Source organism: Natator depressus, chromosome 4 (genome assembly GCF_965152275.1).
Source record: "Natator depressus isolate rNatDep1 chromosome 4, rNatDep2.hap1, whole genome shotgun sequence".
Taxonomy (NCBI): domain Eukaryota; kingdom Metazoa; phylum Chordata; order Testudines; family Cheloniidae; genus Natator; species Natator depressus.
Window position 1 is genome coordinate 16214237 of NC_134237.1, and position 26152 is coordinate 16240388.

The 26152-nt window shown below is 46.0% G+C and overlaps 1 protein-coding gene across 1 annotated transcript in view; it reads left to right on the forward strand.

The window, feature by feature from the left end:
* The first annotated feature begins 6603 nt into the window (after positions 1-6603).
* The window catches only part of FGF5 (fibroblast growth factor 5), a 32745-nt gene continuing 13196 nt past the window's right edge, over positions 6604-26152 (forward strand). The window contains exons 1-2 of the mRNA XM_074949959.1: positions 6604-6913; positions 23557-23660. Of these exons, the coding sequence (XP_074806060.1) occupies positions 6604-6913; positions 23557-23660 (414 nt within the window). The remainder of the gene's footprint in view (positions 6914-23556; positions 23661-26152) is intronic.

Below are 26152 nucleotides of genomic sequence, written 5' to 3' on the forward strand. Positions count from 1 at the left end.
AGAGTGTATGGGGATAGATAGATAGATAGATAGATAGATAGATAGATAGATAGATAGATAGATAGATAGATAGATAGGAAGGTAGTAGCTAGGTCAGACAGACAAACAGGCAGCTAGGCAGATTATATAAAGAGGCAAGTAAATAGATTGGGTGGGAGAGGTGGATGGACAGAAGGAAGGCTAGATAGATAAATCAGATCAACAAACAAGTAGGTAGACAGGCAGACAGACAGATTAGGTGGAGAAACAGGCAGGCTGATGCATCGTATTATTTGATATTTTCTTAATCATGTGACGTAAATTACGGTAGTGGCTAAGGGCCGGCCAGGAGCTGGCCCGCATTGTGCTAGGCACTTACAAACTCAGTAACTCGCAGCCTCGCTGAAGCGCAACGAGATCATTATTTTAATATCTAAATATTAGTGGACCGGGATACTTTTAATGGCAGAAGCAGTAATAAACCACCTCTGACAACCAGGCTATTATCGGGGAGGAGAGGGGGGGAGGGTTGCTATTAAACTAAATATTCATCTTTCTAACCCGGGTACCCGTTAGCCCCTCTCCGGCGCATCGAACTGAAGCCACACGGTGAGTAATCCGCGAGACCCGGGAACGGCGAGAGGACTTGCAATCGGTTCCGCTCCGTTCTTTCTGAAAGGAATGCCTCAAATCTGGTGGCACTCCTGCGCTCATTAACAGATGTTGTGGCTCTGGGCTCTGTCTCAGAGGGGGTCATTTATTGACTTCTTCTGTCAGAAGTCAATAAGCTGTCATTCAGCCTTCAATAGCCCCGAACAGGTGTCTGCTCCTTTCTGCTGTCAATAGGAAAGTCTCCCAAGATTTGCCCACTGACAGCCCCCAAGTCGCTACTTAGTGCTTCCATGGACAGGTGTTTCTCTCTGTAACCAGACAACAGGTGCTTCCCTGTGTATCCTGCCAAGTGAGAGGGAACCACAGTGGAAAACAAAGCGCATTTGCCAGCGCTGATGACTGTAATTAAGGGCTGTAGAAATCCATATTGCGGAGGGAAGGGGAAAAATAAGCAGGAGAAATTATAGCCAACAAATCATCCTGGGGCACACTGCTTTGAAAGGCGGAGACCGTTCAGCCGCTAATATTTCCTGATGGTTGGGTAGCTGCCCTTTTAAAAGACCGATCTAACAAAGGGATTTGGGGAGCGGGGGACTTTTCTCTTTTAAAAATGATCAGGACTCAGTGTCGGCGTGTTCCCAGCTTTCTGTGTGTGGCGTCAGAAATCACACTGTCAACAAGACTTTTCCATGGTCCTAGCAAAGCTAATTGTCAGGCCAAGGGTTTACAAAACCAGCGTGTCCGTAACAATGAACTGCAATGGGGGGGGCTCGATCCTGCGCCCCTTGGCTTTAAAGGGAGCCGGATCGCTGGGACCAAACCACCTCTGGCTTAAGTCACCCTAGAGACCGTTTTGGCCCCGATCCAGTTCCCACTGAAGTCTATAGGAGCCAATCAGTTGACTTCAATGGGAGGTATATAATGAGTGACATCCTGGTCCCAGTCAAGTCGATGGCAAACTTCCCATTGATTTTGGAGCTAGGATTTCACTAATGAGCTTACCTGGGATTAAAAGTGACGGGTTTGAAGTTAGCTGGAGGGCAAGGAAAATATTCTTGTTTCATTACATGCCGCGACAAACTGCCTTCTCCAGAGATAACAAACGCGGATCTGGGAAAAGGAAACAGAGTGAAAAAGTTCGGAGACGTGTTCTAACAAATGGGAACGTGTCTGGGGTGTGAATCCAGACATTATCAATATTTGTCAGCCACCAGTTATTTTAATGGACCCAAGAGCACCTTGTAAAATACATCATTCCAGGTCCCCCCCCATAGAAAATAACCCCCTGGCCCTCTCCCAAAGAATCTAGATGGTCATTTACTACTGGGATACTGATACTGATTACTAAAGATTAGTAATCAGTAATCTAGTAATGACTCCTTAGAGATATTGATCCAAATCCTCAGCCGGCGGAGATGGGCCATTGAAGCTAGAGGAACTCTGCTAATTTACACCAGGGGAGAATCTGGCCCCGTGGCTACTTTAAAAGGGGCTGGACGTGTATTCTGGTGACTGTACAGCGAGCTCTTTCCTGGTACACTGCGGGGTGGGGGTGTTGCTACTCCCCTGCTTTAGCGACAGCTCTCTGGCTGGGTGTGCGTGGGCACCGAATGCCTGATGTCTCCTACGGGCCCAGCCCTAATTATTCCCTCTGCTCCCTGAAATAACCCCCCACCACCAAGGTGCAAGGCACCGGCCGGGGTGGCCGGCTGGCTGGTGGGGGGCCACGGGGAAGCCGTGTGCCGGCATCCCCCCAGGAATCAGTAGGGTGTCTCTAGCCGAGACTTAGCTCTCCCTCCAATGCATTCGCTCTCCCTCTCTTTGTGTCTGAATTCCCCCTCCCCCGGGTGGGTGCCCTCATGCTGCTGCCAGTGTGGTGGATCCCAGGCATCGGGCTCGACCGGCCGCCCCCCCGCCGCTTCTTTCTCCGGTTCCCTTTAGAGGCGGATCCGGATTAAAAAGACCTCCCAGCTCCGGCCGGGCCGAGACACACACGGCCACGCGAATTCGGAAACGCGTAGCGTGCTTGTGAATCGCCTGTTTGGGGGGTCAGCGGAATTTCTGGGGGGTTGGATCGGGGCATCCTTCACCAGCTGCAGCCGCGATGGGGGCGAACGAGGTCTGGTTTATCCCAGTGAGAAGCAGAAGGTAACTGGTTGGTGTGGATCACCTCCCACGGATGATTTGATTGTGACTTCTGTTCTCAGTGCTAGAGATGGGCCAACAGAATAGGGTTAAACAGAGGCTGGAAAACATTCCGGATGAGGATAATGGCAGTTCATTGATCCAATAGCGGGTAACAGTAAGGGGCTTGTTTTGCAGCTGCTAATAGTCTTTTACATTTTAAATTTTTCAGGTTGCGGTCTTGAGAAAACTGCCCCTGCGGGTTAATCCTTTTCTCTTTTCAGGAATGCACTTCCAAGGCTACTTTTATATTCCAATGAAGTTGCAATTTGTAGACACTTGTTTAACACAGTTCCGATCTGAGATCAACATTATTACCTTTCGGGGGATCTATAGAATAATCTCTGGAAGAATTGAATTGCATTCCTAGTCTTCATTTCAAAGCAATTAAAATGTTTAAATCAAAGTAAAATTGGAAAGTGTGACTAGGAAATGGACAAATGCTTTCTTCTTAAAGATACATTGTAACTAACTCCAATTCTGAACTTCTCAAGCCGTGATGATGCAGAAATGGACACGTTTTAACTCTGATCTCTCTACAGGAATTTGAGATATAAGATGTGGGCTTTAAAAATGTCAGAGCTTCTATTTTAACAGGAAAATTGGTGATTGTCTGTGTCATTGTATTGATACATGGAAAGTGTAGTCTAAGGAGTATACATGCACGTAATGACATTTTGTGGGTGAAGAATAGGCCATTTACAGACTTCTTTTGTATGTATTTCATTTATTTTAGGCTGCTGTTGTTTGGAGGTTTAACAGTAATTTTGCCACCACTTACAAGCACAAAAGTTGTGTTATCAAAAATTAACACGGCGCTGGAAAATCACCTTCCAGCGCTCTATGCCTGATCTGACTTTTCAAAAGGAACTTCTGTTCTTTGGACCAGATTTATTGTTGCAAAATGGGATTCAAAAGTGTCCATTCAGAAATGGGTCTGATTAATTTACCACTGCATCGTATGCACATCCAGCTTGTTTACTTTTTTTAAGAGCAGACCACGCAGGGAATGAATTTAGTTTGCATTGACGTGTGTGGCATGTGAACTGTGGGAATGAAAGTGTTTGGGTTTCCCTTTGCCCTTCCCAAGGGAAAATAAGACTTTGCAAAACTTTGGCGTTTCTATTTTGTCGCTGCTAAGTGGTCCCTGGAGGGTGGCACTCTGGGCCCCATTAAAACCGAAGGTAAAGATCCCATTGGCTCCTAGATCAGGCCCTATATGGGATTTGGGGGCTGGGAGGGGCTGTGGAACTAATCCAAGCTACCGTCTCCTGGCTTGTGACTCCCGGTGTGTCTGTAAGTAGGAGCTCCCAAGACAGACAACGCTAACTTTGGTCAATGGGCCCCATCTCGCAGTCCTCAGTCGGGTAGTTGGCCAGGGCTTGCAGAGCGGGCAGCAAGATACGGAGGACTTGATCTTGCAGTCCTTACTCAGGCAAAACTCCCGCTGCAGTCGACGGGAGACTGGCCTGGGTCAAGATTTCGGATCGGGCCCTCTGGGACTAATTCAGTTGTATCAACTTCATTAGCTGACTTAGAATCAGGGAGGTGGGACTAGAAGAAACTCAACGACTCTGTCTTACAAAACCGCTGGTCCCGGCCCTTCCCCAGGCGATGGCCCTCGATGCCAATTAATAAACGCACCTGAAGCAACCCTTGGCGGGGGGTGAGGGGCGGCGGTGGTTACACTTTCCTGAATCGACTGCACAAAAATCCCTTTCAAACGCTGCATAAACAACAGACACGAGAACACTCCTCCCGGGGGCATACTTGCATTGCAAGGAGCTTCGTGTTTATTTTATTTGCAGGAGCGTCTCTGAGCCGCTTGAAGCCGTAATATTCAGCCCATACCTGTTGTTCAGAAGGACACAAAATCTGGAACAGACTGCAGTGGAAAAACGCAGACTTTTACTCGGGCGGTAATTTTATAGAGGGGTGTGCGTGTTATGTATGTAGGCATATGTATCGTGTTTGTACATATACACACATTATACATACATATCTGTATATATTATATATACATACACCATACATACATGCATATATACTATGTATATTTTGTTTTAATCTATCCATACTTCATATGAAATAATTTATGGATGTCGGTATAGACATACACACATACACACCTCATGCATCTGGACATATTACTATATATGTGTGTGTGTGTGTGTATTATATATATATAATTCATATGGAATAATTTATGCCTGAACTCCTATACCACGCGACGTTCCTCACACCAGACTCTCACGAAGGTTGGGATCCTGCATTATTTCACACTGAAATAAATACCCACTGATAGCCGTGAGTGCAGGACTGAGTTTCTCTTTTTCTCTATCTACACACACACACACACATCCCCCCCCCCCCCCCCCCCCGCTTTCCGATAGCAGCTTTGGCGCTTTGCAAGTACAGTGATGTCTTTTTATAACTTGGTTTACGTCAAGCACTCTGCCAACAGGAGCATTTCAGATCTAGAACATCGGTATGTCCTTTATACGCTTTTCTTTACTGAAATAGGAAGCTTTAAAGCCGTGCTCAATAATGCATAAGGCCGTATCCGAGTATCCTCCACGGCTTATGTGCCTTGGCGTTCCCGGGCAAGAGCATGCCCTTTTCACGAGCGTGCCAGAGGAATAATGGCTCAGAAGTACGGCCTCAGACTTTCAGCATGTTTCCAGGCAGAGCCATTCCCAGCATGCCAGGAAGGTATATTTCTCCGGTAAATGACAGGCGGGCGTTGCGTACAGAGAACCGCGCTATTCTCAGGTTTCTTAAGGTTGAACCCAGTGTGCGCATTGCCATTAATCACGGCAGTGTGGTCCCCGGAACGGCAGAGCCGCAGGGGGAGACAGCTCCCACGTGCCTGCTGCGAAGGGGCCGCGGAACCAGGGCACGCACCGGAGCGGTGCTGTGTGCCAGGCCCGCCGATGGGGGATGCATGGACGCCTGCCCCTCCGGATGGGCACGCGCTGAATAACCACTTGCCCGGGTCTGTGACACGGAAGGTAAGCGAGGAGCACGGTCCCCCGGGAGACGCACCCTTGGCGTATCTAAGTGCCCCTTGCGTCTTGCAAGCCACCCCCAATTCCGAAGTTAGCCCCTCCACACTCCCATTCAGCCCCCCCCCCATTCGCCCACCCCCACCCCGCCCCAGGCAGCTTGGCAGAGCATTGTGCGCCGGAGTGGAAGCTCTCCCTTGGGTCCCTAATGCACAGCCCGCCCGAGGATCGGCAAAGCCCCCCGGACCCCCCACTCCGCCGCGGGTCTCCAGGAATCATTTGGGGCCGGTGCTTAAAATCCCAGCCGGCATCTTTAAGGGGGAGGAGGGGAATGAATCTCCCCCCGCCTCCGCCCCCCAGTCCTATGGAAGCGACCCAATCCGCCGCCGCCACTCCGGGGAGCCCATTTCGCCGTCCCCGTTATGAATTATTTGCAGCCTTTGCCCTTGGATAGGAATCAGCCCGCTGGTGCGTAAAGAGCCGCTGGCGCAGCCGGGCCTCTGGTGCGATCCGCACCCCCGCAGGGCCCATGGGTGCTGCTTCCCCTCCGCCCTTCGCCTCTTCCTCGCGGGGCTCCCCCAGCCCCGCAGCCGGGAAGCGGCGGACGGAGGAGAGAGCCTCCTTTCGGCTCCAGGCATGCACCGAGCAGTGAGATCACCCGGGTTATAAATATCTCTGTGCCACCAGCGCTTCGCCTCGGATCTCCCTCGCGCGCCGCAGCGAGGGGGGCGATGCCTTCCCAGCGCAGCTAGCCCGCGCCGCGGCGCAGACGGAGCAGGAGCCTGGCTCGCAAGATGCGCTGGGCACCCTCCCGGCTGGAAGAATGAGCCTGTCCTTCTGCTGCCTCCTCTCCCTCAGCCGCCTGATCCTCAGCAGCGCCCTGGCGCCGCTGCCCCCCGGAGCGCAACTCGGGCAGGCGGCCCGTGCCAGCGGCGCCTCCTCCGCTTCATCACCTTCCTCTTCTTCCTCCCCCTCCTTGGGAGCCAAAGGAAGCGGGCCGGAGAGAAGCAGCTTCCAGTGGAGCCCATCCGGGCGCAGGACGGGCAGCCTCTATTGCCGGGTGGGCATTGGCTTCCATCTGCAGATCCACCCGGATGGCAAAGTCAACGGCTCCCATGAAGCCAATCTCTTAAGTAAGTTCTGGTCTCTGCCCTGGGACGGCCACTGTGCCACGGGGGAACGGAAAGCGCCAGGGGAGCAAGGAAACCCTCCCCAGAGCCTTGGTCTTGGATAGGATTCCCTCCCCCTGTCTGTAGCTGGGTCTAGAGCGTGGTTTGGGCTAGCGGGGAGCAGAGGCCATCTTCTGCCTTTATGGCCTCCAAAAGATCAGCTAAACCCCAGCCCCGCAACTGGAGGGAGCGAATGTAAACATGCCAGATTGTCTTCTTCCCCGAGCTGGGGGGGAGGGGGTCTTTTCTGTCCTCGCTTGATCCCTTTCCTTTTTTTCCTCTTTATACTCCGGGCTACAGATTAAGCAAAACAACACAAATCTGCGTCAAATAAATAGTAATTAGAAGAAGTTGTAAACATACAACTATTTGACTGGACAAATACCAGCAGTGATGGTAATTTAAACCAGGCTGACCGTTCTAACTAACAATGATGAGAGTAGGCTCCAGAGAAGCGAAGTGCAATAACCTTGTGATGGCAGTAGTGTGTGTGTGTGCGCGCTTTCCTGTGAGGGAAAGAGTTACAAGAAAAGTTCAGAGAAAGGCCAGGCAACAGAGAGAAGCAAAAACGTGTATTTAAACTACGGGCGCATGGTGTTCATAACGCTATTTGCACGCAATGAGGCTTGCATGTCATGTTGCAAAATTGGGCAGAACTATAAGTACTATTTTTAAAAAAACCTCCCAAAATAATGGATTTCACCCTAATTTCTCATCCTCAACGAGTACATTGCCCCAGGAGGACACGCTCATTAATATATACTGTGAGTAAAGGCGCAGGATCTGGCCCTGCAACTAGCCTTGAACAAGTACTCTTGGGTTTGATTTCTCTGTTTCACTCTATACTTAACGTTTTGACTTTACCTTTGCCACCGTAGCGTGTCTCATTTCGTTCATTTTTACTCATTAATAACGGATTTGCTGCGCAGAGGCCGGATCCAATTCCCCCTGAAATCATTGAGAGATACCTTTGACTGTACTCAGCGATGGATCGGGCCCCAGCCTCTTTGCCTCTGTGGGGCAGAACTTACTCATGTAGCCAACCAGGAGGGTGTATTCTACTGTTGCTTGCTGAAATGTATATGTGTGTTTGATAAATGCAAACTTTAATTCCATAGCTCCATCTAACCTATCTTGATACAGATACACACATACACAATATTATATATATATATATACTCTGAAACCTCTCTCTCCCCATATACACTACATGGAGATATATATAGATATATCTATATATATAGATATATATATATATATCTCCCTGTAGTGTGTGTGTGTGTATATATATATATATATACACTACATGGGTATAGACCATATGGATATAAATTAGATTAAATATAGATTAGGTGGCTATAAATAGACATAGATTACGTGTGTTTATATAAAATATTCTCTGGCCAGTGTTATACAGGAGATCAGGCTCGACGATCACAATGGTCCCTTCTGGCCTCGGAATCTCTAACATAGACTATGTGGTTATAATTCAGAGAGACACTGTGGGGACAGATTATATGGGGTAAATTAGGCTAGTTGCAGGCTCTGTGACTGTAAAGAGCTGTAGACTAGGGCGCTGTAAATTCGCTGCAGACCGTGGGAAGGGGTTCTATGGCCCTGCAGCAGGTATCGACTCTGTGGCTAGAGGGGATGCCCGTGTAACTCGGATCTAGAGGCGCTGGAGGCAGGGAAGCTTTGCACGGGTCGGGAGAACGCAGTCTGGGGGTCCTGTTCCTGCAGGCCGCCTGCTCCCCGAGCGGGTTGCTCCCCCGGGGGGCAGTGAGTCGCAGAGAGCTGGGGGCCGTAATTATTGGAGCCACTCTGTGAGTGGCCGGGGCAGCGGGATACAACGAGCCGGAGCTGAGGAAATGCATCGGGAGGACAGGACGGTCTGGGTGAGCCCGCCCGGGGCCTCTGCTCCGTAACCTGAGGGCTCAGCCCCCGCTGTGGGCTCCCCGTCAGAGAGTACCCGCTGGCCGCGAGCCCAGCCTCCTCCCCCCCTGGGTTTCAGCTGCGGAAGGATCGGGCCCGCGGCCCAAGGGTGGAGCGAGCCTGCGATCGCTGGGCCGGGGGCCGCTGCGAGCTTGGGGCGGTTGAAGCTGACCCGGGCCCGGGCAGGTGCAGCCCCTGGAGGAAGCCAGCGGCTCCGCATCCTCCCGTCCCCCCAGCGACCTACTGCAGCTTTGCTTGGGTTCAAGGCGCTTCCCGCTGTCACAGCGCCTCTGGCGGCGGGGCTGGGGCAGGGGTACGCGTGCCCCGCCCTCTCCCCCCGAAAACACCCACCCCTCTGTCTGCTCGCTCAGCCTGTGACCTCCCTCCGGTCCTCACTTCGCCTATTGCCATCGGGCCCAGCCAGGTATCCCTTGCCTCTGCCCCCTATTCCCCCGCCCCAACACAGGCTCCTGGGCTCCTTGTAGCCTAGAGCCCCCTATGAGGAGAGACCCCAGAGTCTTTAGATCTAGGTCAGGGCTCCCCACCGTGAAAGGCTCTGGCAAAGCAAGGTGAAGAGGAGGAAGGAGCAGACCATGGGGAGAAAGGGTGTATAATCGGAGCGAGTCCCGCACAACAGCTGGAGAGGCACCCGGCCCCTTTACCAGCCTATTGGAGTAAGGGGGCGTGCAGGAAGGGGTCAGCTGGCCCAGCATTTGACCCACAAAGAAGAAAAACGGTCTAGGACTCGCGGGTAGGATTTTCAAAATAACTAACTGCTCCCATTGAAATCACTGGTGAAACTTCCCTTGATTTTAATGGGAGTAGAGTTAAGGCATGGTGGACCGCGTGTGGAAAAGGCCACCCACGGCTCCCATCACTTTTCCTGAGACTTTCCTAGAGTCCAATACATTTTCTGGTCAGGATTTCATTTATTTAGTTGCTGTTACTCATTCTAAATTTTTCAGTCTCTAGATTTCATTTTATGTCTCTCTCCACCTGATTGCTATTTTGGATTCTTTCCCCCCGGCTGTAACAGTTTACCTTTTCCCTAGATGAATCTCTTTATGTCTCTTGGTATTATTCTCCCTCTGTCTTTACTGGTGTTTACAGTTTCACCCAATTCATCTGTTATTTTCATAAGAACACTGTTTAGCCCTTCATCCAGATCATTAAAGAAGAAATTAGATAATGTAGGATTTATTAATACCTAGCACATGTATAGATAGTCCTTTGCATTTTCAAAGCACTAAAGGATATTCAAAGTGTCCTTTAAAAATGACTAGGTAAAATATTACCTTCTTACTCAACAGATCTGCTCTCCTCCTGTATTCAAAGTTATAACTAAAGAAGCATGTGCTCCTTGTTAGCCTCGGACAGCTAAACCAGAGGGAATTGTGCTCTATTTCTCTACAAGTGCATCAGCAACAGAATTGTGCTCTAGGTTTCAATCAGTTACATCTGTGCAACCAGAGTGAAAGCAATGGTGTTACACACTTGTCACCAGAGGCAGACCTGGAAGACAACCTGGTTGCACAGGTATCACTAAGGGAAGAATTTTGCTGCCAGAACCTCTGTTACAGATGACTGTGCACAAGAGGGAAAGAAGCCACTTTGATTTCTGGTTCCTAGGTTCCATCTGCAGGGCTCATAGTAAGAAAACATTTTAATAGTGAACAGTACACATCTGATATGGAAATAACTAAGAGACAACAAACCCAGAACCCATCAATGTCATCTTGATAGTCACTTTTCAGACTAGAACCCCATTTCAACTCATTAATCCTCCAAACAGCCATGTGATGAAGCAAATATTAGCCTCATTTGAGAGATGAGAAAATTGAGGTGGAAAGTTTAATAGCCCTAGCAACTCCAGTTGACGTCCTGAGCACTCACAATTGCCACTGACCTCTGAAAATGAAGCTACAAGCATGAGATTTTCAAAAGCACTCTGCACTGCCTTAGCTCTGCTCCCATTGAAGTCAATGAAAACTGAACTCTTTTGAACATCACACCCCAGATGACTTGTCCACCCCTACGTCACAAGCCAGTGGCAGTCACTATTAGACTTTAGGAGTTCCTGACATCTATTCCCATGCTCGAACCACTAGACCACACTGCCACTTAAACTCTGAACAGATGCGTGACTTTCTGTCCTGTCTTTCAGAACTGCCTACTTGCAACTTTGTCATTCTTTCCTTTTTTATGTTTTGTATTGTCTGAGTGAAGCAACATGATACTTTTGTTTAAACCTAAAACTCAGAAGAAATGCCAGTCCTCCTGGAGGAGCTCCGGTCTTCCTGTTATTGGCTTTGACTGCTGTTCAGGTCTTACTATTACTGCACAAATGTCCTAGTCTTGGAAATCAAAATGGCAGAAAGAGCTGGTGGTGCTTAAAAAGAACATTAAAAACATAGGGTGTGGTTCTGTATCACCTCTGGATGTGGAATGCTGGTGGATTCAAGTGGGAGTTCTGCTCACAGAGCACTTACAGAATCTGGCCCGTAGGGAATAATTTAGGCCCTGATCATGCAATCAGTTCTATGCAGGCACAGGGCTCCACCTGGGCATAGCTGATTGCCTCACATTCTATTCACATTCAGTGTAAGTCTTCCTAAAAGAAAGGATAATGTTGCACTAATTAATAGCAGAACTGTACTAAAAACTGTGATAACATCTCATTCTGTCCTTAACTTATCACAATTTTTTAAATATTGTTACTGCACCTTACTGAGGGCTCCATTTTGGAGGCTCATTCACAAAACATAGACGGTTGTATGCATGACCAGGAAAGCCAAACTTATAGCGTCTGTCCCTTTAATCTTTTCCAGGCATTGGTGTGTGGATCTGCCGGTGGGTGAAATTATTAGCTCTGTTTCAACTCAGAGTTTCCAGCTAATGCACCTCTTGAGGAGAGAGTGTTGGGGGTTCCAGAGGAGGTGGGTGGGGAAGTGAGGCATCTGAACCCATTGATTCTCAGAATCAGTGGGGAAAGAAGCACTCAGCCAGCAGAGGAGCTATCTATCCACAGTTCTGTCCAACCTTCCTGTCCTCCTGGGAACATAGGTACTCCAGGAGTCATGTTGCCATTGGCTGTCCTGCCTACAGTTGTGCAAAATCACCAAGAGGGGTGTAGGTGCAGAGTGGAAATTAATGCTGCCAGGATCAGCACTAATTCCATGTGGATATCCACATGGGTAACCAGCTGCTCTTTAGTACCCTCCAAAGCATGTTTTTCTTCCTCCCCTTCTCTTCATTCACAGACCTACCAGCCTAGTGGCCAAGTTGCTTCCCCAGGCTCTTGTGTGTGGCAGGGAGCATGTAGAAGTGTGAATCCTTCTCTTTCCTGTCACCCACTCTTCCTCTGCAATCCCCTCTTCCTGCACAGGTGGAAAAGGTGTACCAGCATCAGTGTTTGACCCATGCATACATATACAACCCCTCTATAGCCCCTGCAATAGATCTTAGATCGATGCTTAGACAAATGGAATCTCTAATTTCCTTCACTGGACATAATATACCAACTGTAAATAGTATTCTCTGGAGTTCAGCCTTGTTTGTTCTGTTGCTTCTTACCAAGACAGGATCATCTTTTAAATGATTTGATTAAGACTTGGAACATGTTCCCTTGCACCCATAAATAAGGCTAAGATTTTGTCATGGTTATTTTAGTAAAAGTCATGGACAGGTCACGGGCAATAAACAAAAATTCACAGAAGCTGTGATCGATCTGTGACTTTTGCTGCTGCGGCTCCATGGTTTCCCCTGTCACCGTGGTGGCTGGGAGCTGTCGGGTTCCCCCTCTGGCCACAGCAGGTGGAAGCTGCTGGGGGTCCCCCTCTGCCAATGGTGGCTGGGAGCTGCAGGGTGACCACATTTCCCAAAGAGAAAAGGGGACACCCCCAACTGCTTGCCCGAGGCATCCCCCTTCCCCTCCCCTGCATGAGGTTGTCTCCCACGGATTTGTTGACTTCCATGACCTCAGTGACATAAATGTAGCCTTACCCATAACTGAAGCTTCATCGCACAAGCTGCAATATAGGAGAGCATCTGAGACACTCATGGCCAAAGGGATATTTTGAGTGACTGAAGCTCATCATCAGAATTCTTAATCAGGAAAGTTCCAAGATCCAGTGTGTTCTCCTGAAGCATCATGAGGGATGTGAGAAGAGGGTGGTGAATTTCAGAGGCATTCCACAGACAAGGTTGGTCACACAAAAAGTAAAGGTCCGTAGACTTGCCAAATAACTGCAAAGGATCCATGAACAGAGAAGGGCCCCTGTGCAGAGATCTCACTCTTCTCAGGTGGAATAGGGGCTGTAAGCTACTTCCACAGCCACATTCCCACCTTCTCAGTGACGCAGGGGAGGAGGGTTCTAAGATCTCTAAATGGGGAAAGTCTGAACCAAGGGAGTGAATCCCTCACAAGAACAAGTCAAGAAAACTTAATCGACATGGGGTGAAAGGAAAAGTACTGCTGTGCATTAAAACCTGGCCAAGAGACAAGAAATAGGGATCAGTTTTGAACATGGCAAAAGGTTAATAGAGGCTGCCCCAAAGATGTTGTTTAATATCTTCATTAGAGAACTGGAAGAGGGGTGGTGTAGCGCAGCGATGACTCACTGGTGTGGCACCTCCTGCTGGTCATCCTGGGAATTAGCTTGATTCCAGCTTGGAGCACCCTCTGCTGACTCACCTGTCTTTGGCCCCATGTCTTTCCCACACCCTGGAGTTCTGCTCTCAGCAGTCCCCACATTCTGGGTTGCCCCTCCCAGGGGAACCCCCAACCCTCTATCCTCACCTTGCCTCAGTGGCTACTGCCAGTCATCATCTAGCCCCCACTGCAGTGTAATGGCCACTCATCATTGGTAAGGGGTTAGGACCAGCTGCCTCTGCCTATTCCCAGGCTGAACCTCTGTAGCCCCAGTACCTTCTTTAGGCCTTGCACAAGGCCAGCAGCCTGGGGAATTACCAGGCTGGAGCTCCACAGCTCCTTTTGCCTTTTCCCCAGCACAACTCTACCTCAGATACCCTTCTCTCCCAGGCAGGCAGGCAGGTCCTTCTCTCTCCAGAGCTAGAGAAAGACTCACACAACTCCTGGCTCACAGCCCTTTTATAGGGCCAGCTGTGGCCTGATTGCGACGTGGCCCCAGCTGTGGCTGCTTCCCCAATCAGCCTAGCCTTTCACAGGAGCAGGGTAACTACCCTGCTACAGGTGGACAGCAAAGTGGCAAGTTTTTCAGGTGACTCTAAGTTACTTGAATGATCAAGACTACAAAAGATTCTGAGGAACTTCAGCAGGACTGTATACATCTAGATTAATGGGTCATATGAAAGACAGTGTTGACAAAGGCAAGATAATGCACATTGCAAGGAATGGTTTGAGCCTTTCTGGGTTCTGAATTCAGTGTAACCACTCCAGAAAAAAGACCTGGGTGTTATTGTGGGCAGCCCAATAAAAACCTCAGCTAAATGTGCAGCGATGTTCTAAAAAGGAAACAAAATGGACAAATGGATGAAGAATGGGATAGAAAATATTACTGAAAATATTAGAACACCATTTTATAAATTGATGTTCTGACCTCACTTGGAATATTGTGTTCAGTTCTGGTCACACCATATTAAAAAAGGAGTAGTGGAAACAGAAGGGGTTCAGAGAGAAACAACAAATGATCAGAGACTTTTTTATGAGGGGAGATTGAAAAGATTGATATCATTTAGTTTAGGGCGGAAATCAGAAGGACCTTAGTCTTGAAAGTTTTTCTCTGTGGGTGGACGTTAGGGCTCCCCAAGGACACAGGGGTTCACTCACATAGAGCAGTTGTTAGGATGAAGCCCTAAGAGGCAGCATTATAGAGGTACACAAAATAATCAATGATCAGGTTTTCTTATCTATCTCTTCGGAGAATTCAAGAACAAGGCAATATTCAATGAGACAGAAAGGTGACAAATTTACAATTGATGAAAAGAATTGGTTTTAAAAACAGTGACTAATTAATCGGTGGAGTTCATTGCCACAACACATCACTGAGGCCAAAAGTTTCAAAAGTGGCAGGTGATATTGAGTGCCCAACTTGAGACACTTGAAAGAGGTCGGATTTTCAATAAATGCTGAACACCCATCCCCTCTGAGGTATCTCAAGGTGGGCACCCAAACCTTGAGGTACACAATATCACTAGAGACTTCTGAAAATCTCCACCTAAGAGTTTAGTAGGATTCAGGAGAGGCTAAGATGTTTATATGGATAATGAGCACATGCACAGTGACCGCTGGTAGGTTAAATACATTTTTTAAAATCAGCAACATACCACATCAGGCATAAATCACCCACTAACTGATGAGATATAGGAAGCAGATTCCCATCTGAGCATTACTGGGTTGTTTCAACTTCATCGGAAGCACATGGTATTAGCTAATGTCAGAGACAGAATATCAGACTCAATGAATCACTGGTTTGATCTAACTGTGTTCCTAGGCATTCCTAGGCATTTGATCTAACTGTGTTCCTAGGCATTGGCTGGGCGGGACCAGGTGGCTTGAGGGGAAGTGCACCTTGTTAACCCACATACCCTGCACAAACACAAGGGAAAGGTGAATACAAGCAGAGGTTGTATTTACTTCACAAACCTCTCCATGTTAGTGATGCCCAAGAGCAGGTGCAGCAGAGGAGTCTCCTGCAAAGAGGCTCCAACAGAGCTGTGTGGCGAGGAAGTGGTGGGGCAGCACTGGGGACCCACACCTCGATCCTCAAAGGTATTTAGGCTCCTAACTTCCATTGATATCAATAGAAATTAGGAGCCTAAATACCATTGAGGATCTGAGCCCCAGAGCCAAATGGAGGCACAGGGTCTCAGTGTGAATGCCACCTGTGGATCATGAGGCTTGGGAGGTGGAACCATGGCTTGTTCTATGCCCCTTGCACAGAGTTTATTTCCCCTCTTAACCTTCTTCTGTGGGTTTTTGTCATGGGAAGTGGTGATCTGGTCCTGTCTCCAGTGTGTTTCATTATGGCTACAAATCTGCACTGGTTGTCACCTATGAGATTGGCAATTGCTTCCATTCACTAGGCTACACGCTATCTCTGGTCCACAGCACAGTTCCTACATAGAATAAAAACAACGGACTGAAGGCAGCATATGGCTGTTTTTTTGGCTCAAAAACTGTCTGTTTCAAACAGCAGCATGCAAATAACTTCTCATGTTAGCAAAAACAATGAGGAGTCCTTGTGGCACCTTAGAGACAAATTTATTTGGTAATAAGCTTTCGTGGGCTATAACCCACTTCATCAGATGCATGGAGTGGAAAATACAGTAGGCAGGTATAAATATACAGCACATGAAAAGATGGGAATTGCCTAACCAACTGTGGGATCAGTGCCCCTCTGCCATGTACATTGGCCAAACCAGACCGTCTCTATGCAAAAGAATAAATGGACACAAATCAGACATCAAGAATTGTAACATTTAAAACCAGTAGGAGAGCACTTCTATCTCCCTGGACAGTCAATAACAGGCTTAAAAGTGGCCATTCTTCAACCAAAAAAAAATTCAAAAACAGACTTCAATGAGAAACTGAAGAATTGGAATTAATTTGCAAACTTGACACCATCAAATTAGGCATGAATAAAGAGTGGGAGTGGCTGGGTCACAACAAAAAATAATTTTCCCTCTGTTGATACTCACACCTTCTTGTCAACTGTTGGGAATGGGCCACAACCACTCTAATTGAATTGGCCTCATTAGCACTGACCCCCCACTTGGTAAGGCAACTCCCATCTTTTCTTGTGCTCTGCATTTATACCTGCCTCCTGTATTTTCCACTCCATGCATCTGATGAAGTGGGTTATAGCCCATGAAAGCTTATGCCCAAATACATTTGTTAGTCTCTAAGATGCCAGAAGGACTCATTGTTTTTGCTGATACAGACTAACACGGCTACCACTCTGAAATCTGTTCTCATGTTCTGAGGCTGAAAAAGGTTAAGGATAGGACAGGTACTGTCTGAACATGCTTCTGATACAGAACTACTCTGTCCTTAAATCTGAATATCCTTGTTGATGTGGGTTCAATCAAATCTCAAAGGCCCAATCTTGTATTTTTCTTGTCTACCAGAACTCTCACTGAAATAAAAAAGAGATGTGTATACTAGGGGATTGCAGGATCAGCTGGGACCATTTATGATATCTAAAATAGCTTTATAAAAATGGGTTTATTTTGTTCATTTTTAAAAGCACATTGTAACCAGAATATTGCCATGGGCAAAGTTCTCTCTTAATCAGAAAGGCGTGGAGGCAAGCATAGCATGTTCCTCACATATATTTATGTACAATAAAATACACTATTATCAGTATTGCACCATTATGTAGTTTATATAATTTCTTTTGGCACCGATTACAGTGCGATCAGCAGGGTTGCTGTTCGATACATTCAGTGGCTCTTTGCACAGTGAAACTATTGATTAGGCTTTTAGAGAATTATGATCTTATATAAAATTAATTGTCAAGCTTGCCTGTTTTGGGGGGTCAGATTCTGATTATTTATGCCAGTTTGAAACTGAAGTAACTATTGACTTAGTGGAGTCACTCCTGATTTACACCAGTGCAAGTGAGATCAGAATAAGGCCCATCTTGTCGCTGGGCAAATTCTGATTCAATTAATTGAATTAAGGATAGCAAGTTTTGGTCCATCTGAAGTGACCTTTGAAGGTAGAAGTTGTATGGGGGCCTCTGGCCTCATATGCCTTTAAAGTGAAATATCCTAATCATTTTAAGAATAATTGGCATAGTTCAGAAGTGGGCAAACTACGGCCTGCGGGCCACATCCGGCCAGCGGGATCCTCCTGCCCGGCCCCTGAGCTCCTGGCCCGGGAGGCTCGCCCCCAGCCCCTCCCCTGCTGTTTCCCCTCCCCCGCAGCCTCAGCTCACTGCGCCGCCAGTGCCATGCTCTGGGCGGCGGGGCTGGAGCTCTTGCCGGGCAGCACAGCTGCAGAGCCCGGCCTGACCCGGTGCTCCGTGCTGCGTGGTGGGGTGGCCGGCTCCAGCCGGGCGGCATGGCTGCCTGTCCTGGTGCTCTAGGCGGTGCGGCTGTAGCCCCGCCAGCCACCGGTGCTCCAGGTAGCGCGGTAAGGGGGCAGGGAGCGGGGGGTTGGATAGAGGGCAGGGGAGTTCGGGGTGGTGGTCAGGGGGTGGGGGTCTGGATAGGGGGCGGGGCGGTCAGAGGGCAGGGAACAGGAGGGTTGAATGGGGGCAGGAGTCCCAGGGGGCAGTCAGGAAGGAGAGGGGGTTGGATGGGGTCGCGGGGGGCAGTCAGGGACAGGGGTTCCGGGGGAAGTCAGGGAGAAGGGGTGGTTGGATGGGGCAGGGGTCCCGGGGGGGCAGTCAGGAATGAGAGGAGGGGTTGGATGGGGCAACGGTGGCCAGTCAGGGGTAGAGGTTCTGGGGACGGTCAGGGGACAGGGAGCAGGGGTGTGTGTGGATGGGGCACGGGTCCCCGGGGGGCTGACAGGGAACAGGGGGTGGTTGGATGGGGCAAGAGTCTTGGGGGGGCCATCGGGGGTGAAAAGCAGGGGGGGTCGGATATGGGGTGGGGGCCAGGCCATGCCTGACTGTTTTGGGAGGCGCAGCCTCCCCTAACCGGCCCTCCATACAATTTCGAAAACCCGATGTGGCCCTCAGGCCAAAAAGTTTGCCCGCCCCGGCATAGTTGAACTAATATACAGTAAGGATCAAATTAATCCCTTAATTGATAAACAGAACACCCATTGTCATTAGGCATTGAAATCATGGATGCAGGCCAAATATGGGCTTCATTTTGTACCATATTGCATGAAAAACTCATAAGAATTGTATATTTTCTGGTGTTTGTTTTTAATATTTTTTGTTCTTAAAAAATGGGCATAAAAATGTAAACTGACATCAAGAACTAATCTCCTGGTTTTGCTCCAAGTTTTGGGAAGGGAAAAGGAAATCTGAAAAAAACATATTTTTTTTTACCAGCTCAGTAAATGTCTATTGATTACATTTTTTATGTATGTGTATGAAAAATCTGTGTACAGCAAACTGAAAAGTTACAGTCTCATAAATTTTCAACAGCCAAAATAATATAGGGTGTATAGATGTAGAACAGAAAAAAGGAAATATTATTGATAAAATGAAAATAAAGGGCCTGAGTCTCCTCCAACTTACACTGCTTTTACACAGTTGTATGTCCATTGACATCAGTGGTGTTATTCTTGATTTACACTAGTGTTAATAAGTGCAGAATTAGGTCCAAATAGTATATATACCCATTTGCTTTTATACATAACGTATGCATTTTGGTTTGTTAATATATAGACAGCTCAATTCACTTGCAGGGAAACCTGGGCTGTAATTCCTTTCTTGTGGAAAGTCCACCTGAAAAGGAGAATGGGGAGATCACAGAAATACATGGGGACTAAAACCTCCACTCTCCAGGGAACCCAGAGCTGGTTGTCCCAACCAAATAGTGGATGGTGCTGGGCAGAGAGGGAACATGGATAGGATGCTCAGGAGAACTGATCCAGACCATTTCCAGGACAGCTGGTGCGTTCCTGCGGAGATATGGCTCTGAATTAAAACTGCCTTCCCCTGCCAGATTCCAGCACCTTGCTCTGGAGATAACTTCTCCTTCGTCTCAAATGAACTGGTCAGACCCGGCACAGAAGGAATCAAATTCCAACCTTCTGACCCAGCAGGAGTGAACCAAGTCCATTGTAATTAAAACAACAAAAAGCCCCAATGCACAAAAATTGTTGTATGCTTATAAGTATTTTAAAGCAATCCCTTTTTTAATCTGGAGCTGAGCAAACAAAAAAAGAGCACTAACAAATAAAAAAAAATCTCGCTGAGGTCAGTATATCTACTTTTGACATTCTATAACAGTGATCTCTTTGCAGAGCGCTTAGTCAGCCTAGAAAGCCACAAAGTCCTGGGAGGGCATCCTGACCTCTCTTTGTTTGGCCTGTGACATTGCATCCTCACAACACAATGTCATCACGTATTCAGGCAAAGCAATGAAGCAAACATTGCAATGCAATGTCAAGTGCACACTTCATGGTTACTTTGTGGCTCTCTGGGATGCCATTCCAAATAATATCTCCTATAGTTCTCCACTCTCCAGATGCTTGAAGGGACAATGAATGACCCAACCCATTACTCAGTATGCATTACACTGTTTCAGTGTGTCAAGCGGCAACAGAAGCACTCTGTGGTAAGTACTCTGCTAATTCTGGCTAAGGTCAGACTTGCAACTTTGATACGGGCATCAGGGGTTCAATCCAACTCCCATTTAAATCTACCATTGACTTTGGTGAGAGTTGGCAAGGGCTCTCCATGCCCGGAACAGCCACATGGTGCTCTAGAGTTATAGGGAAGGATTGCTGTTTTATGTCTTTAAAATCATTTCCCCTACTACTGTTTTGCAAATGTGTGTATAAATTATTCCCTCTCAGTGGAAAGAGGATGCAGGGGAGCATTGTTTCAGGTGTGGGGTATATACTTTAATCTCCTGGTTTTGCTCCAAGTTTTGGGAAGGGAAAAGGAAATCTGAAAAAAACATATTTTTTTTTACCAGCTCAGTAAATGTCTATTGATTACATTTTTTATGTATGTGTATGAAAAATCTGTGTACAGCAAGCTGAAAAGTTACAGTCTCATAAATTTTCAACAGCCAAAATAATATAGGGTGTATAGATGTAGAACAGAAAAAAGGAAATATTATTGATAAAATGAAAATAAAGGGCCTGAGTCTCCTCCAACTTACACCGCTTTTACACAGTTGTATGTCCATTGACATCAGATGAGCCACAATCAAAACACCAGATCTGAACATCCCCAAAGTTTGCGGTATTCAACATTTGGATCCAAATTGTGAGTCCTGAGCACATCATTTATGTATTTATATAGAGAGAACTAGAGGTGTCATATTATTGTTGTTCTTGTTTTAACCTCAGAAATAAAACAGAATTTAGAATTAAACAGTTAAACCTTTTATTACTTTGTATACATTAGGTAAAAAACTCACACAGGGCCCAACCCTGCCTTTAATGAAATTGCAAGGATCTTGTACAGGAAAATCCCTGTCTGGGGTGGAAAGCTCAAAGCCTATTCCCCATGCTAATACATTAAGAAATGTGAGGACCTTGGGAAGACTGCAGGAAGATGGAGCTAGATCAGTCACAGATCTGGAGTTACTAATTTTTTTTGTATGACATCCTATGCTGTCTAACCATATTCATATAGCTGATTTCTGGGGGTGGGGGGTGGGGGGGAATGGGCAGCAATCCCATAATTCCTTACTAGGGGGTTGGGTACCTGGGTGACGTCCACACAGAGTGGCACCAACATTGGGCGATGCATTCTGGGGTGTCCTACCACAGCTAGGAGGAAAGAGAACAAGTTACACAGACACAGCCAGGGCGTCTTCTCCCAAGTGAAAAAGCAGTGTGCCAGCCTGGTTACAGGATGCCAAACGTGCCAGTCTAGGACAAACACTGTTATATCTGCCATGGTTACTAGACACCCACATAATATTTAAAGCCAGTTATGTCAATACCTGGTTACAAACTCAAGGTATGTCTAGACTGCAATCAGGTGGTGTGTTTGCAGCACATGTAAAGATATCTGAGCTAGTTTTGATCTAGCTAGATTTAGCTGGATCAAAGGTAGCTTGAGTAACAATATCAGGGAAGCTATGGCAGTACAGACATTGGCTGCTCGAATGTGTACTCAGGGTCCTCAGTGGGTGGGTGCCACCAAGGCTTTGCTGCTAGCTTGGGGATGTTTACATGCGCTGCAATCACATCTCTTGATTGCGGTGTAGATATGCCCTGCCTCAGGTAAAAGTTCTAGTGAGTCATGAGCCTAAGGGCTGAGCCTTCCACCTCAAGAAGTAGTTCTAATAGTTTGTAAGCCTATTAGGAGTCCGAGGGTCAGTGCCCGCAATTCCGAGTCAAGTTGTTAGATCAGCGATGTCCTGAAGCTTTGCAAAGAAGGAGATCCATTTCTTGGTCCAAACAAATCTGAATAGGCCTTGAAACTTGGAAATAGAAACTTTACACTTGTCTGCCTGTCCAAAATTTCCCTGGAGACATCCAATTTTATGAATAGGATGAACAGAACACCCATCTGTACATCTCATTGGCTTCAATGGGACATAAGCACAAGCTTAGTGGCTTTGCTGAGTTAGTGATGGGATTCCCTATGTGCTCAGGTGCTTTGCTGAATTGGGGCCCAAGTCCTCAAGCATGAGATTTCAGTAGAAAAAGAATTGAGCCCAGTATATCTCTCAGCTTTCAAAGGCCCAAATATGGCCATATACCTTGATCCTTTACTCAAAGAAGGAATTCAGATACCCTGGTGACAGACAGAGTAGTTCCATGGAAGTCAATAGGGAAAGGGAAAAATAAATTTTATTCCCTTAGGGCCAGATTCTGCCATTCTTAGTCAAACTAAATAGTGTATTATTCCACAAAACGTCCCATTGAAGTCAGTGGGAATGCTTGCTGAGTAGGATTCTACTGAATGTAAGTAAGTGTATTAAAATCTGACCCATACGAATCTTAAGAAGACATGGAATATATTCCTTTAGCATAATTATATTTGCTGTAACTTTGTTTCCATAGTGCAATATACCAGTAAGTAAGGAGGTATGGTTTCATTTTGGATAAAATGGGGCAAAATTTAAAATGCTTTATTTTCACTTCTTTTCCCTTTAGCCAAATTTAATCCGCCCTAGTTTTGCATATGTTAAAATGAGAGACATACCCAAATAGGGTGTCTTGAATGGACACACTAATACACACTAATGTTATCCAGCTCGATAAGTCCTGCCAAAAAAATAAAAAAAAAAAAGATTTTGACCTTGTGCATGCGTCTCCAGCTCCGAAGTAACTACATTTCCTCTGACTCAGAATGGGTCATCCAAAATGCAGATCAGCTCTGCTCCTGTATTTCTGGTGCAAATCCTTTATAGCAATAAACGTGAGAGACTAAATTTGTGTGAACTGGAGGGAAATTTGGGTCTGAAATAAGGGACATCACTGAAAAACAGGGACAGTTGAGATGTATTTGGCCAAGAGGTCTCCTAACAGGATACAAATAATTGCTGTGATGGCAGTGACACAGTGTCAGTGAGCCATATGGTTGAAATGACTGGCCTCTGCTGGTTTGTGTCATAGCCGACTTTGAACGGAACAGAGGTTGTTGGGTTTTTTTGGTGTGTTCATAGGAAGAGAGGTCTGTTAAGTTTAATAGAGATATAGGCTATTGTATGGGCATTTAGCCCTGATCCGACAAAGACTTATGCGTATACTTAACAGTATATACATGAATAGTCCCAGTCACATCAGTGGACTACTCGTATGTTAAAGGTTACATACATTCGTAAGTTTTTGTGGGATCGGGGCCCAACAAAAGACGTTCTCTGCATTTCTAATGATCATGTGTCAGTCATCTGAAAGATGACTTAAGGTTTTAAAACAATCTTAAGACATATATAAATAAATGCACATTTCCAATAAGCAAAGCAGTAAACAATCAAATGTGAAATTATTGCGTAAACCAAGGACGATGGGGTTTTTCAAAAGGAAACTACGATTTCTTTTTGTCAGAGTGATCTGAAAAGTATTGTGATTTATTCTGGGATTTCTGTCATCCTAGGTATTTTGGAAATATTTGCTGTGTCTCAGGGGATTGTAGGAATACGAGGAGTTTTCAGCAACAAATTTTTAGCGATGTCAAAAAAAGGAAAACTCCATGCAAGTGTAAGTAAAAACTGAATTACCAGTATATATTGTTTGTTAAAGGCATTGTGGCAACTTCACATGTACCCTGTAGCAAAAGCAGTTTTCCTGGGGCTCAATCCTGTAAGGTGCTCAGCATCCGCGTACTGTGCTGAGTGCCCTCAACCTCCATGACCTCAATGAGGAGTGCCTTTCAGGATGGAGCCATAGGTAGGTAAAAAACAGACAATTAGATGACAGGTAGATATAAAAATTGGAAGCTCTGGATAATATTTATTACATTTTTACCAAAGAATTTTTTTTTTTTTTGGCAATCAGATTTCTGTCTTCAAAACAGTAGGCTCTTTGTTCAATAATGTCTTCTCATTAGAGAAAGGAAGTAGATTTTCACAGTAAGTTTTATCCATGTGTTTCCTTAAGAAAAAGATGAGGAGACACAGAACTGGGGTCTGATCCTATGTTTGTTGAAACAGATGGAAATTAAGATGCAGACTTGGCACTTGGGCTCAGTTTGCTCTGAGGGCATATGATGGAGTGGAGACATCCCAGTTGTAATAGCATGTAATACGACGCAGAGGGAGAAAGAAAAGGAAAAAAGAGAAAATACTATGTCCCCAGTTCAAGCAGGTATCCCTATTCAGAAAAGCTAGGTCACTGAGGGGCCTGTATTTTAACCTGGAGAATGTGTTTGACCTTAAGCGCACCCTTTAACTTATCCTCATGCTTAGATGCTTTCTTTAACTGGGGCCACCATGCACTAATCCTCTTACCGTTAGTCCCTGATTTGGGGGCCAGCGATTGTTGCAGAATACAGCACACAAATGCGCATAGCCCTTCCTTCCACCACTTTCCCAAATTCCTCATACAGCCACATAAGTATTAGGTGGCCCCTCTTGTCCCACTGAATATAATGGCAAAACTCCTACTGATTTCAATGGGAGCAGGAGTAGGTCTCTGCTGATTGCCCTTTTGCAATGTGCCGTGTGACCTTAATTTCCATCGACTTCAGTGAAAACTATGAGAGTTGAGGGCACTTGGCACCTTACAGGATCATGCCCTAGTAATGTAAGCCTTGAGATTTCAACAAAATACAGACTCCCAAAGTGAGAGCATTATTTCTATTTTTAAAATCAGAGTAACATTTCACTATTTAATTTCATTTAAATAAATATTTTCCCCTTTTGTTTTTCTACATATTGGTTATACTATAGGTTCCAATATGCTTTTCCAGATATCTATAACCTTTTTAAAAATCAAGGATATTCTGTCCTTTTTGCTTTTGCTATTATTGGGGACAAGGGAATATTTATTAATGTAACAAATCATCATATTTACTCTGCTGATGTAAAAATAACACTTCCTAAAACGTATATATCCTAATGGGTAAGTCCTAAAAAAAGAAAATTTCTTTAACACAGAGGTGTCATACAAACAACCCGTGATCTGGATTCAGCCTAGATGATGCATTTATATGACCCACATAGTAAATCCAGAATCTGAAGAATCTAAGCTTTTATTTTAACAAAAAGCAAGTTTCTAGCTCTCAAGGTTGTGAAGAAAATCTCCCAGATAAAAAGAAAGTGTTACAGAACCAATTACACTGCCTGAATCTGCAGACAGCCTGAAACGTTTAGAAGTCTGAACCCCCTCAGCCTCCCATTAATTTCACTGATTTGTTAACTCTGAAACCTAATGCCAGTCTAAGCATTTCATTGCTTATTTTAGCAGTTGGAATGGGGTTGGGAGTGTAACCTCCAAGTGAAGAGAAGGGAATTGGGAGTTAGTGCAGGGAGGGAAATACAGAGGGAAGAAAGAAGGAGAGACACAAAGTCAGGGAAGAGGAAGAGAAGCATACAGAAGAAGATAGAGAAAGAAGAGACACTTAGAGCAGAAGTAATGGTGATCTTAAAGGGAGCAGATTTTCCCTTTGAGTGATACTGACTGCAAGGATAAGGTATCGAACAAATAATAAAGAACAATAATGACTACAAGTGTAGTTTTTTACCTAAAGGACACATTGTATGTACAAATCTCCCATCACAATCAGTGGGAGATTCATAGTGGTTTGAAAGGAGTCTTCAAATTTTACCCCATTCAACTGACAATTATTTAAAAAATGAAAGTCATAGATTCCAAGGCCTTAAGGGATCACTGTGATCATCTAGTCTGACCTCTTGTATAACCCAGGCCAGAGAACTTGCTCCAAATAATTCTTAGAAAAATATCCCATCTTGATTTAAAAATTGTCAGAGATGGAGAATCCACCACAACTCTTCATAAATTGTTCCAATGGTTATTTACTCTCACTGTTAAAAAATTTATGCTTTATTTCCAGTCTGAATTTGACTAGCGTCAGCTTCCAGCCATTGGATCATGTTATACCTTTCTCTGCTAGATTGAAGAGCCCATTATTAAATATCTGTTCCGCATGTAGGTACTTACAGACTATAATCAAATCACCCCATAACCTTCTCTTTGTTAAACTAGATAGATTAAGCTCCTTGAGTCTATCA